The sequence below is a fragment of the Ictidomys tridecemlineatus genome, chromosome 4 (genome assembly GCF_052094955.1).
Source record: "Ictidomys tridecemlineatus isolate mIctTri1 chromosome 4, mIctTri1.hap1, whole genome shotgun sequence".
NCBI lineage: Eukaryota > Metazoa > Chordata > Mammalia > Rodentia > Sciuridae > Ictidomys > Ictidomys tridecemlineatus.
The window spans coordinates 59,692,930-59,706,705 of record NC_135480.1 but is presented as its reverse complement, the minus strand read 5'-3'; the positions used below and the strand labels follow the sequence as shown (position 1 = coordinate 59,706,705).

General features: G+C 40.2%; 1 protein-coding gene across 3 annotated transcripts; it reads right to left on the bottom strand.

Annotated features, from left to right (window-relative positions):
• On the bottom strand, positions 1-13,082 carry Trim68 (tripartite motif containing 68). 3 transcript variants are annotated; one of them, XM_005323119.5, is made up of 7 exons: positions 12,944-13,082; positions 9,623-10,116; positions 7,851-7,946; positions 6,494-6,754; positions 6,018-6,040; positions 5,374-5,474; positions 1-5,191 (listed from the first exon to the last, which is right to left on the bottom strand). In XM_005323119.5, exons 2-7 carry the CDS (start codon positions 10,046-10,048, stop codon positions 4,641-4,643), a joined length of 1,458 nt encoding a protein of 485 aa, XP_005323176.2. In that variant the 5' UTR covers positions 10,049-10,116; positions 12,944-13,082; the 3' UTR covers positions 1-4,640. The 3 variants fall into 3 exon arrangements, with proteins under 3 accessions (XP_005323176.2, XP_021580706.2, XP_021580707.2); XM_021725031.3 differs by lacking the exons at positions 9,623-10,116; positions 12,944-13,082 and adding an exon at positions 9,482-9,616; XM_021725032.3 differs by lacking the exon at positions 6,018-6,040 and having other exon boundaries at positions 5,053-5,191.
• Positions 13,083-13,776: the final 694 nt, after the last annotated feature.

The following is a 13,776-nucleotide window of genomic DNA, read 5'->3' as shown; positions in this document are numbered from 1 at the left end:
TCCAGACAAATGGATTCCAGTTTATTTGAGGGGATACAAACTTGAGATCAATCACAGTGGCCATTTTCCAATAAATGTAATTGAAAAGAGAAACCCAGACCAAAGCAAGTAAGATATTTATGTAGTTAGGTTGATAACAATGTTTCTCCGGTTCTCTGATTCAAGTTCACCCTTGATACCAAGGTACACTCCATCATCAAGTTTTATAAAATACTCTTACATGTTTTTAATTCATCCCCTATTGTTAAACTAGTTGAAGTTAGGGTGCCAATGGTAATCTTTTTGTTTTTAAGCAACAGGAGCAAGTCTATGTGAGTTTGACTTTGGACATTGTTATTTTTGCTTACTAGTCCTCCTCTCTGTAGCTCAATCTCAAAACACCTAGGTGGAAATCAAATATAACAGAGGTACTTCTCATGGCACCACTTAGGTGTATGTACTTAGATAAAAAGGTTAGCATATAAGAATATAAAGAAATGGCACTTTTCTTTTTCTGGGTCCCTGGATCCACATATATTTCTATTTTTAATTTGCTCTTTAAGAATATGTTAAACTGAGTAATCTATATATTTTAGGGGGAAAAAGACCTCACATGCAAAAGACTCATATATTCAATTGTAGTGCATTTGAAAATATTAATAAAAATAATTTCTGGTAACATCAAAATTCAAAGTGCAAGAAGAAACTGTGTTGAAAGCAAGAGGTTCTATCATCAATCTTAACTTTTTTTTCTAGTGATGGTGGAAACAAAGATAACTTATAGATGGTACTTAAAGTTCAGTGAAATTGTAAATAGAGAGCACATAACACAACATTTGACACAATACATGTACTTAAAAATGCACCCAGAACATTTATATTTCCACACTTTTAAGAGGCAGTTCTAGGTCATATTACAACTGTAGTCCTATAAACTGGTACTAATATGTTCACTCTATTCAAATAGATCTGCTGCTTAATTAGCATCCATTTATTAATATTTGACTTGTTTACCTACCAAGGATGTTTTCTATTTATTAATACCAACAGAGTAGAAGCCAGCCTCTTAAAAATCTTATAATGATGTACCAAAGAGCAATGAAAAGAAACTCTTTTCTTGCAACCCATAAACAAGAATGAAACAAGATTATAAATTTATTCCATAGTTAAGATTTTCATTTTGAAAGTCATACTATTCTTTCTGCATAAGCAACCTGAAGAATTGAATATATTTATTAGATCAAAGAATATGTGATGGATTAAATGATATGATGTAAAGCAACAAAGTTCCAGTCCCACTTGCAAGTAAAACAGAAATTTCTACCAGCATTTCCAACTGGACGGTTGCCCTAACAGCTTTGTGTTTCATTCGGGTTGGCATTCTCTGAAATTATGGTGACCCATGTGGCTACTCAAATATTTTCTGAGCTATGTACTTCTCAAAGTGTACTGGTTTCTTGCCCTGGCTACCTCCAAACAGAATATCCTGTGCTTCTTACAGTACATGCAGACACTGCCTTGTCCCATTGCATGAAGTGATGTGTCCCCATTTAACTAGTGTCTGGGACCCATAGTAAACACTGTTTGGATTTTAAGAGATCATCAATCTTATTTGAAAAAAAGGTAGACTGCATTTCTTGTGGAGAGTTTGAAACCCAAGAATTTGTCCTCGTGTCTCCTCCTTTTGTAGGACTCAAACATTTTTACATTTTAACAACTGTCTCCTCAAAGCTCAGGTATGGCATCCCTGTCTATTAGTAAAACAAGGCTGGGAAAAGCAGGCCATGTATTATAGGGATTGATCACACTGAGCTGGAAGTGTCAACCTAGGCATAACAGGGAGCAGTGCAGGCACTTTACCCCCATTACAACTACTTGTCTCTTTCCAGTTGGAGTCACTTTTGAGAATTACAATGAAAGAAATTATCCATCAAATTAGTATTGGACAGAAGTATCATTATCATCTAGTTTTACTGTTCCTTGGAGTACTATCTAGCTTTTATTGCCTCTTTGAGGCAGGAAGAACTTATTTTTTATTAAATTTTAGGCACTTGAATAAAAATTCTCTCACTTAGATATTTAAATATTTAACACACACATGTGTAAACACAGGTGCATGCGCAAGCATGTGTATACACACACACACACACACACACACACACACAGTACTAGACTGATTTGTAATGCTAAACCAAACAAATAAGGTTCTCATCTTTATGGAATACTTAAAAAGGAAGTATAAGCAAATACCCTATAGAGAAGGGTTTTCATGCATGAAAAAAATTATCTTTTTGTCTGGTCTTAAAAATTAGACAATGTGAGATAACAATGTTATTTAATTCATTTAACAAATAGCCAATGCATACAAATCAATGTTAAATTGTAGCAAACAACCAACAAACCCCATATAGTAAATTACACTTGAGGTAATTTCATTCCTTAATTTACTCTAGGTTTGAATAAATTTATCACCTAATCGTCCTTTTTATTTCTAGGTACCTTCTAAGCAACGTTGATTTGCCCCCATCTTCTTTTGCTAAGTGTCCTTGGATATAACTGGGAGCACTTTCTAAGAACCTATTTCTCAATTCTATTTCCCAGGGAGTCCTCACACAAACACACATGATCCTTCTAATGCAACTCGGCTCAACCTTTTGTCAGGATCAGGTCTTTGACTTACCAGATCATTTCCTGATATTAATATCCACCCCTCACCCCTTTTTTCCCCTAATTCCTGAGAAGCAACTTGGACACATGGTGGTAGAATGAGTTTATTTCTTTACTGTGGCCTGTTTGACCTTCTTCATATGTAAACAACCAATACAATTAACACAGAAAGGCGATTTTTATTATTCCTTATTATGACCAACTGGAAGCAGCTATGTGTCTGTGTACACCAAATGTAGTATCAATTTTACTCTCCAATCCTAAATTAACCCTTTAGATAAGGGTTTTCATGCAAGGATAAACTGTGCCAGAGGTTGTGTTATATTGCCTCACAGAGACAACATGCAATTTTGTAAACATTGTAGCACTCACAATAGGGCCAATAATTCTCAAATACTTGGCTTGCCTTGAAATTTGTTTCTAGCCATAGTTGCTTCCACATCATAATCTTAGGACTTGTAATGAACTATTTTTGTACAACCTTTCCCGCTAAAGTCAACCTTTCTCTCTAAGGCTAACAATAATCTCTCTAAGGTCTAAGACCAATATGTGGTCTTAATTCCCTTTCATTATAATATCTGATCTCAAACTCACTTTTTGTGTCTAGTCCTGTTCTTTCTCTGCACATTTCCCTCCCCTATAGATTCAGAGAAAAGAAAGAATACAATGGAAGTAAAAAGAAGAATGAAGATTCCCTTGATGACATCGAAAGATCCAAATTTTAGCCTAACTCGCTGGTAGATGAGGTTTCCTTCCTGTTTTCTTGTTTTGTTTCCTTTTACTTTTCATTATCTTTATTTTGTAAGCTGAGGTCGAAGACCATACTCCATTCCAAAGACAAACACAGACATAGTACCTTTCTGTCTAAATGGCTACAGAGTGTCACAAGAAGTCCTCAGAAACAAAGGCACTGCTATGTAGATGCTGACTGCACCATAGGCAGGTGAAAAGGTCACCACATGCCAAATCCATGGTTTGCCTTCCTTTATCCCTGAGAAAGGAACAATGGCATGACTGGGATCTGGGATCTTTACAGCTACCCTATGGAGTAGGCAAATAAGTTGTTTTGAGCCAAATTATGCCCATTTTCCAATGAGGACACTTAATACTTCTCAAATATGTGAGAATTTTCAGACCCAAATGTAGTGAATGATATGATGACAAGTGACCTTAGAAGTGAGTTTGTCACTTGTTTCATTTGAATGTGAAAAATAACTTTATAATTTTTAAAGTGATTTAAAAATTATTTGTAGGGCTGGGGCTGTAGCTCAGAGGTAAAGTGCTTGCTTCTCATGTGTGAGGCACTGGGTTCAATCCTCAACACCACATAAAAATAAATAAAAATACTGTGTTTCCATCTACAACTAAAAAATATTTTAAATAAATTATTTATAGCTTTGTAAGAAATAACTTGCTTCAAGGCCATTTCAGTTTTCACATCCACAAAGTGAAAATAAAACACTAAGGCTCATAGGTTTTCTGATACTGCTAGTTAGAGAAAAAGGCAGGGCTAAGAATCTGAGGGACAATGATTTGCTCAGCTCATGCTCAGGAGGGGGATGGCAATGGGACATTATTCTTTAGGCTCAATGGTAAACCCTGTTTAAAAGGTTTCCTGAGATTGGAACCACTTTGTCATGCTCACTGACTTAACTGTGGCATTTGACAGAGACCAGGCAAGAGGGTTGTGAGCTACAGAATCGTCAAAGTCCTGATCCTTACACCAACAAAGTATCTGAGCACTGATGAGCCTCACCACTGGCCATGCTACTTTTCCCTCATGGATCACAGTGATCATCTGACTGACACTCCACTCTTTCACATGAGTGGTTTAGTGATCAACTTTGGCCCAGTACCAAGAGACCACAGGGTTGGGCAGAGGAGTCCTTGGATTCTAGGCTTGGTTCAAGGGGACACTTCTCAGTGGCAGGATCCTCCAACACCCCTGTGGGCCAGGCCAAATTCCAAGGGTGCTAGGGTAGACAGTGGCTCTACTAATCCTCACCATCCAGGGAGCAGATGGTTAGAGGAGCAGTGTTGTTTGCACAAATGCTGTAGCAAGGACTAAAATAGGGCAGGAGGCGTCCAGGGAAGGGATGAGGGGGGAAAGTGAAAATGTGGGAGCCATTGTCAGTCACATTATAGAAGGAGATATCATGGGCCTCATAATCTAGGAAGACCCCCACGCGGCGAGGAGGAACTGGCAAGGACAGAAGCAGGTAATTATCAGTGCCTGCCCGGTACTCAGTTCCCTTCCTCAGCCTTATCACCCAGAATCCATACTGGGGGGATAAATAGACTATCTCCTTCCGGTCTACATTTTCTGTACACACTCCAAGACCCCATTCAGACCTCTCTCCCACCTCTACCTCCCAGTAGTGCCGGCCTGAGGAGATGCACTGGCTGCCAAGGACAATATTATAGCGGTAAAATCTTTCAGGATTGTCAGGGAGTTCCTGTTGAATGTCTCCATAGTGCACACATTTTCTGTCCTCTGACACGATCAGTCGGAAGTAAGCAGTATCTGGATCCAGGCGCACATCAGCTAGGGAAAAAGATCCTGGTTGGTTACACTAATACAGAGCAAGGGCCACCAGGGAGATTTCTCTGATAAATCCAGCCACCGATTTCTCACTGATGGGCATCTAGAGGGCAATGAGTTATTTCACTTCTGTAGGAGGGAGGGATCCCTCAAACTGCTATCCCAATCATCCCAGCATCCATTACCTGCATATGTCTTCAGGATCTCTCTCAGCCCCAGGACACGGCAATCTGTCTTCAGTTCCAGGGAGACTGGTTCTGGCTGCTGCAGGCTCCAAGACTTGCTCCTGGTAGAGGAGGGCTAATGTTGGGGCCAAGAATTCTGGCTCTGCCATATGAGCCTTTCCTTAGAATATGGAAGAAGGGCATGGCCAGGGACAGTCAGCAAGGTGCCCCTCCTTAGCAAAGCAGAGATGTGATGATGATTTGGCTGAGTCTCAAACTAAGACATAGAAATGAAAACTCTCAGATCTCCATGCTGTGGAAAAGTTTGGGTATGTATTTGACACCAGAAGAGGAAAAAGTGTCCTGCAAAGGAGAAAGGCTGGAACCTCTATGCAGTCTTTTCCTGCCCATGGGTGATTTACTGGAAACCACCTATTTTATAAACTTTACCTAAAATTCTCATTGGTAATACCTGAAATGAATTCGATCAAGTACCAAGAAGAAAAAGGAAATATCAACAATTTTTCTTCAGCCAATATAAGGGAAGAGGGAAGAGATTATGGATCAGTGTCTACTTTTGTTGCATCATTTTCTTTTCCCATTTGTGGGTCTGGCTTCTCTATCCCCTAAAAGGCTGCCTAGAGGCTCCAAGGGTGGGAACATACCTGTTTAAGACTTCCTGAATACCCTAGAAGGAGAAAAAAAAAATGCAGCACATGAGTGCTTTGGAGGGAACAGACAAAACACTGAACTCTGGAAGGGGTTTCTCAGAGTGAAATGGAGAAAAGCTGAGCAGTGCTATAGCAGGAGAACCTGTGAGAGGGCAGCAGAGCAGAGTTGGCTGCATTGGCCAACATTAGGCTCCATCCAAGATTCCCAGTGTGGAGGGCAGGAACTGGAATGATGCCAAGCTGCCTGAGTACCTGCTGACCTATTCCTGGTTTGGAGAATGAGCTGGTCTATGGAACTACCACCTAACCAGGGAAAGGAGAACAGCATGTATTAGTTAGGGACACACAGGGTCCCTAACTGGCAGGCAGAGTGCTGACAGGCTGCATGGAAGACCAGGTAATCCTCTCTCTTGGAATCTCAGTCTATCTTCTGCTCTCACTTAGGCCTCCCAAGAAAAGGTGGTACTCACCTGCAGCATCCAACGGACAGGTCTCTGATACCTCTCTTCCAACTCTGCAGCCATCTTCCATAAGACCTGGCTCTGCTGTCTGAGCTCCTCGTGATTCAACTCCAGCTTATGCACAGTCTCTCCTTTCTCCTGTTCTAGACTGGCCAGAGCTGCAGCTTCCTCCACCTCTAGCTGCCGACCCGGTGGCTGTTGATTATTTAGTAATTGACGATACTTCTCAAACTCCCGCATGATACTTTGCTTTCGGATTTCCACCTGTATCTATGGAGCCAAGATTGGAATCAGCACTGATATTTTTTTTGGTATAAGGGTCATTCTGAATTGGGGACACTGACAGGTGTGTATGCATATACTGTGGAATGTTTGGTACAACCAAGTACTAGGCACCGTAGAGACAAAGATAAAGGATACTAACTGTTCCTACCTTTATTCTTCCACAGCTTCAGGGCATTCTTCTGGGTCTCTTTTATATGTTGAATATCCTTTATCTGAAATACCTGGTACCTGGTACAAAGGTGTTTTAGATTTGGGATCTTTTTGAATTTTGGAGTATTTTCTTATATGTAAAGTGATATTTTGGGAATTGGACCCAAATTTAAACAAAAACATTCATTTATGTCTCATATATACCTTATACACATAGCATGAAGGTAATTTTATATAATAATTTTTAATGTTCTTATATTTTGAATGCAATCCATCATGTTGGTGTTCAAAAAATTTTGGATATTAGTACACTTTGGATTTCAGATTTTTTAGATAAGGGGTATTCAACCTGTACCACTATTATTGACCCCAGTAGGATCCATGATACTATACTAGTACCATAAGAGCTAGAATATTTTCCATTTTCAGAATAATAACCAGATATACTTGCTAAAGCAGTGTAAATGAACTATACAGATAGATGGTGTTTCCTCTTGCTGGTGTTATACCTGTTCAATGTAGTACTTTAGATCACTTTCTTGATCAACCTTTCTGACAGTTTCATATTTATCAGCTTCAAGTGTATGTCAGAGATTATTTTCTGATATTTTAATAATTGAACTCATAGCAACTATTCTTTAACTGGGAAAGTGAAATGGAAACTATGATTTACTAGCATTAGACAAGCCACACTACCATGAGCTACCATGTATATGAGGCACATACTTTCCTTTCTAATATATGAGGGCATGAGATCAGAGGTATCCCTAATCATAATCAAGCAATGGGTGGAAAAGCCTGTGGCCTGAGGTAAAAGGAAAGCTGGTATTGGGACTCCAGGCTCTCTGACTTCAAGCCCCACATTCTGCTACACAAAGATGAGAAGCACCATAGCCAGCTCCAGAACAACATGGGGATGACAGCAACCTACCTTCCAAAGGGCAGTTCGTTTCTTCTCATTAACTACCAGCTTCCAGGCCTCCTCTTGTTCTTTCTTCAGATGTTCCAGAGCCTTGTGGAGTTTCCACTGTAAGAGATAAATAAAGAAACTGTTAAAGCCACCTCACACTGATTAAAAAAAAAACAAAAAAAGCTTTTTAACACTGGAAGGTAATGGGAAAACCAGTGAACCTCAGATAGCAAGAATCTGAATAGATGCTGGGAGAAAAAGGAATGCCATAGAAGGAGTGGACCTGGCTAGATGACATGCAGTGTAGCTCTCTGAGCTAAAAATCACTTCAATTCCCACAATGCCTAAGTGTCTGTAAGTAGAAGAAAAGGCCCATTATAACTTTTCTAGAAAAAACATCCTGGATTTTCCTGTTCATGACTAATTTTATTCTTATTTGTCTTGTTATTCTATGGTATCCCAGAACCCTGCTACTCAAAGTGTGGTCTAGAGTCAACAATACCAGCATTCCTTGGATGGTTGTTAGAAATGCAGACTCTTGTGCTGCATCACATACCTTTCAAATGGGAATCTGAACTTCAGCAAGATCGCTGAGTGATTCGTATGCACATAAAGGGCAAGAAGCACTTTCTTAGAACAGTAATACAAGGGATTTCTACTAGAAAGAAGTAAGTATTTTAATATGAGTTTAAATTCTGATGATTTTGTTAAAGATTTACCAAATGCCACATATGGCTTAAGCACCAAACATGCACTAATACTTTGGCATTATCCCCATTTTATAAATAAGAAAACTGAGGTTAATCCAAAGTCATCCAGCTAATAAATGGCTGGGCTGGGATTTAGCTCAGCTCTTAATTCCTATGTTATAGTGTTATACCTCATTCTTATGCTAATATTCTCAAAAAGAAAGAAAAAGGAAAAGAAAGTATATACTTCCGATGTTTTAGAAATTCTTCCCAGATAGAAAAAAATAAATGGTTCTAATAAAGAATCATCAGCATAGGCCTGAGAGAAGAGCAAGGAGCAGCCTGGAGGCTGGAAGCTGACAAGGGTGCCTACAAAAAAGGAGCAGATGTGACAGAGGTGACTCCAGCCCCATACATAAGTTAAACAATAGGAGCTGGGAAATGAGAAAGAATCCTGGCCAAAGAGCAAAAAACCAATGACTAGCCTTTGATCTTCCTTTAACTAACTTAAAGTCAGAAAGGATCTGAAAACAGATGCTGTGAGCATTAATACATATTAAGTGCTTAAACCAAAACTGGCACTGGCAAATCCGTTCTAAGTGTCGTCTTACCATGGTTCTTTTCAGCTCTAAAATCAACTATTAAGATCCTAAATTTCTAAGCTTCATTTTTGTCTATAAAATGAAGGAGTTAAAGTGATTCACTCAATTTCAAGTGATTTCTTGTGGCACTGCTAGAAGTTTACAGATTCTGATAACTGTAGCTGTGACTACTAAATAATAGCCTCCTATCTAAACTCACCCAAGCCACACAGAACTGAAGTTAAAGGTATCCTTCAAACTATCAGAATTGAAAATATACTTGTTTGGACATTAAGCCATGTTGGGCTTGAGGTAGGAAGTGGAAGAAGTGGGAGGGAAGAAAATCAAAGAAGTTCATGAATACAAGGAAAGTTCAATGTACCAGATTCTAGGGAACTGTGGGTGGATGTCAGGAGCCAAAGGAATTGGCTCTCAGTCTCTTGGGCTGGCCCTCGTTGTGGAGATGGCCAAATGAGGGGCCAGTCAGATCTGTGATATGGAATGGCCAGGCTCTATCTCCCACCTTGTACTCCCAGGCAACATCCTTCATGGGCAGGACACTGTGGGCTTCATGCTCTGGGGACTGGCTGCAGGCCTCACACATAATCAGTCCATCCTCTTTGCAGAACATTTTTATCTCTTCCCTGTGGAGCTCACACACATCGCCTTTCAGCTCCATTCCTGGACAAAGCTGTAACAAACGAACTTTTTCTGCAACACTGGCCAGCTGCCAATTAGGACGCAGGTTTCTTAGCTGGATAGGAGCTCGACAAAGGGGACAGGTGTAATCCCAGTTCTCAGATTCTGCTGGGACTTGCCAGAGTCCAAAGAGACAGCTATGGCAGAAGGTGTGGCCACAATCAATGCTCACAGGCTCCTTCAGAAAGCTCACGCAGATGGGACAGGCCACTTCTTCCATAATGGCTTCCACCAAGGCTATGAGATCCATGGTTCCTTCTCATGTCCTCCTCAGAACATGAATAAAACTTGAATAAAACTAGGGAGAAGTACTGAAACCTACAAGAATAAAAGAAAAACAATTAAGAGAAAAAGGTAAAAGAAGAACAGAGAGATCAATAAAAATGATAAGTGACCAAAAAAGATCTCTTTCCTTTGGATCCTTTACTGACTTTATTTAACTTCTCAGCTGGAGTTCTGACTAGGCCACATTACTCATATCACATTAGGGATAGGTAGGGATGTCTTAGCTGATGGAATTTGTGAGTTCTCAGTTTTCGTTCATTTGATCAACTTTGGTTCTTCTCTGGGTTTTGTACTATTAGACCATCTCACTGCAGTCATGCTCTATACAGCAGCAGTTTCTCTTGAAGTTGGGTAAGAACACATAATATGTGGTATTTCAGTTGTCAGAGTAAGATCATAAATACTTCCAGCCTCACTCTGGTCTGTCTGTGTGTACATTTATATACTTCAAGGTGCAAAAGGCCTATGTTGGAAGCCCATTGCTTTTATGCATAATTTGTTTTCTTATGCTGCACACTGTGAGAGGCCTTGGGTTTGATCCTCAGCACCACATAAAAATAAATAAAATAAAGGTATTGTGTCCAATTACAATTAAAAAATAAATATTTAAAAAAAATATAAGAAAAACAGTAGTTCTTTCCTTCTGCTCTGTGAATTCCTGCACTAACATACCTTTTCATTCACTAACACGCCAAGACTCAACCTTTTGTTTTTTATAACTCTTTAATTTGTTTTAATTAGCTATACATGACAGTAGACTGATAAAGCCATCATTACAGGAAAAAAACAACAACAAAACCCTGAGATTTTTGCCAGGGCCACATATGGATATGGAACTTGCATGGTCAATATTGGGTAGGCTCTTGGCTCACTGGGCATTATTTATTTACTTTGCAAGTTTGTGTTATGTGATAAAGTCTGTAAAAGGAAGGATCATGCTGGTTTATGCACCTAAATGGTACCTGCCATGCAGATATTGCCCAATAAATATTTGTTGAATAAACCAGCTTGGCATAGAGTAGTTTTTTTTTTTTTTTTTGGTACCAGGAATTGAACCCAAAGGAGCTTAACCACTGAGGCAAATTTCCAGCCCCTTTTATTTTGAGACATGGTCTCACTAGGTTGGTTTACACCTTTGCTGATAAGGCTGGCTTTGAACCTGTGATCCTCCAGCCTCAGCCTCCTGAGCTGCTGGGATTACAGGAGTGTGCCACCACATCTGGAAAAAAATAGTTTCTAAATGAAAAAATGCTTTTATAATTATAGGTAATTGAGAGCATAAATTAATAATAATAGCAAGTACTCCTTGAACACTTGCACTATGTTCCAGGTACTGTTCTGTGCACTTTACACAGATTGTTTATTTCACAACTCTAGATAGAAATCATTATTGTTCTCATTTTACAGATGGTTGACCCAGGGTTCCACTATTCTATTTTAGGCAAATTACCTAACCTCTCTGATTTCAAGGTATAATACAAATTCAAGACAAAAGAGAGAAATCACTGTGGTTCAGGCTCATCCAGGAGGGCTTCTTGGATGAAGCAGGTTAGTAAATCATGCAGGACTCTGTTAGAAGATATCAGCAGGTCATATCTTCCTGCTTCTTGCTTTTTCTTCATCTACTATCGGTACCAAACTATGGAATCCAGTTTTGCTAAACTACTAACCAACTCAAGAGCTTCTCAGTTCCAGCTCAAAACAAGCTGTATCAAAGGGATCCTGTGGAAAATGCTCTTCCCTCAATCTTGAAACAGCACCAGTGGCAGGACAGCAAATGGATAAACTTCCAGAATGTCTTGCAGATTCCATGTCCATTCATTATTAGTGATTTGGGTTCATGCTGTTCTCCTAGCTGGAATGATGTCTCCATGATCCTACTCTTAACATCATTGTCAAATATTTATTGACTGTCTTACTTTGTACACTAAAGGTTTTGTGTGAATAGGGATTTTGTCTGTTTTGTTCACTACTATTTTTCCAGTGCCAAGAACAGTGCTTATATATTGTTGAATGCATGAGAATTAAATGTAACTGTTGAAGTTCAGCTGATAGTAGGTTAGAAGTAGAGCAAATATTAAATCCTCATCTAAGCCAGTGGAGGGGGAGGCACTAAATGGCACAGCCTGAAGCTGACAGAACATGAAAAAGAGGTTGACATCTATTATTTACAGCTAGAAAGGTTAACAGAAAAAACTAAAATAGCAACTGAAAATTGAGAAGACAGTGACAGTAGGAAATTGAGGCAAATAAATATCAAAATAAATCAAGAAATGAGATGAGTGAAAGCATATTATTTTGACTTAAAGTCATAAAAAGATATAACGTGGAAACATTAATAGTGGTGACCTCTGCAAAGATTTAGGGATGGATAATTATTGCTCTTCGGTAGAAGATGTTTTATTTTTTTTATTATACATAAAATACTTCGACAAATTAAGTAATTAAACGTTTAGTTGTTTCAATTGTGCCTCTGGCAGAGTAGGACACAGGTCTGAGAAGACATTTGAGGGGAGGGGACAGAGACTGGAAAAGACTTTGGAGGCAGAAGGCCAGTGGGAGAAGGGAGAGGGGAAGGCGGGAACCTGGGGGTTGAGGAGCAGTGGGGTATAGTAATCTTCTGGCTTTAGGGCGCTGGGCAGGTCCCGAGGGCATCTGGCTGATGGGGGCCGACTAAGACGAGCTTGCAGGATTCCTGACTTCAAAAGGGGCACGGTTGTCTACCACCTCCCTTCTCCATCTGGATTAGTGTTTCGCAGGATAAATCGAAAGTGGAAATGTCCAGGTCCGGCGGCCCAGTGTCCGTTGCGTGAGAAGGGACCCATCCCGCACCAGCGCAGGACTTACACTCAGTACTTACCCGCCAGTCCAGCGCCCTAGGTTCAGGGACTTGAACCCCGCGACCAAGCCCAGGCGATCCACAGCTCCCGGCTGGCACTGCACAGCGCAGTGGGCCCGACCCTGAATGCCAGCGCCAAAGAGATCAGGGAGGGTCCAGGCGCCGGCTCCGCCCTGCTGGTGACGCTTCCTCAGGAGCAACCAATCACAGACAGGAATCTGAGAATCCTAGCCTATCGGAGCTGGGAACCGGAGTTGTGGCCGCCTCTAGGCGTGTCTATCTCCACAGTTTTCCCGGCCACATTCCTCACTCAGAGCCACTTAAAAGGTTTACTTAAAAAAAAAAAAAAAAAAAAAAAATCTTCCAGGAGTCATCATAGGAGTGAGATCATCCAACGAAGGTCCAGGTTCTGCATTAAGAGACGCCCAGTTCATTTGCTGGTTTTTCATGTTAAACTGAGCAGCCTATGAGATCAGGCATATCTGGTTTTGTGATTCAATCTAGCACAGGGCTGGGTACACGTATTTAGTTCCCTGCAAGATCTGCAACCTCTCATAGCTCCTGAGTCACATGCTGGGTTCTTCATTTAAAAACCCTCCTGTTTTCCCTGGCAAACTCTTATCCTTGAATGCTTACAAAGAAGTTTCTCATCACAATTCCAATAATCCAACTCAAGAATTAGGAGCAAATATTGGGAAAATATATTTCCCAATATAATGGAGTAGGAGAAGTGGAATCTTTGGTTACAAACTTCCATTTTAAAAACTTCCCCCGCCCCCACACAACAGATACCCACTTCCTCACCCAAACACACAGACACACACACACACACACACAACATGCTACTTGAGACA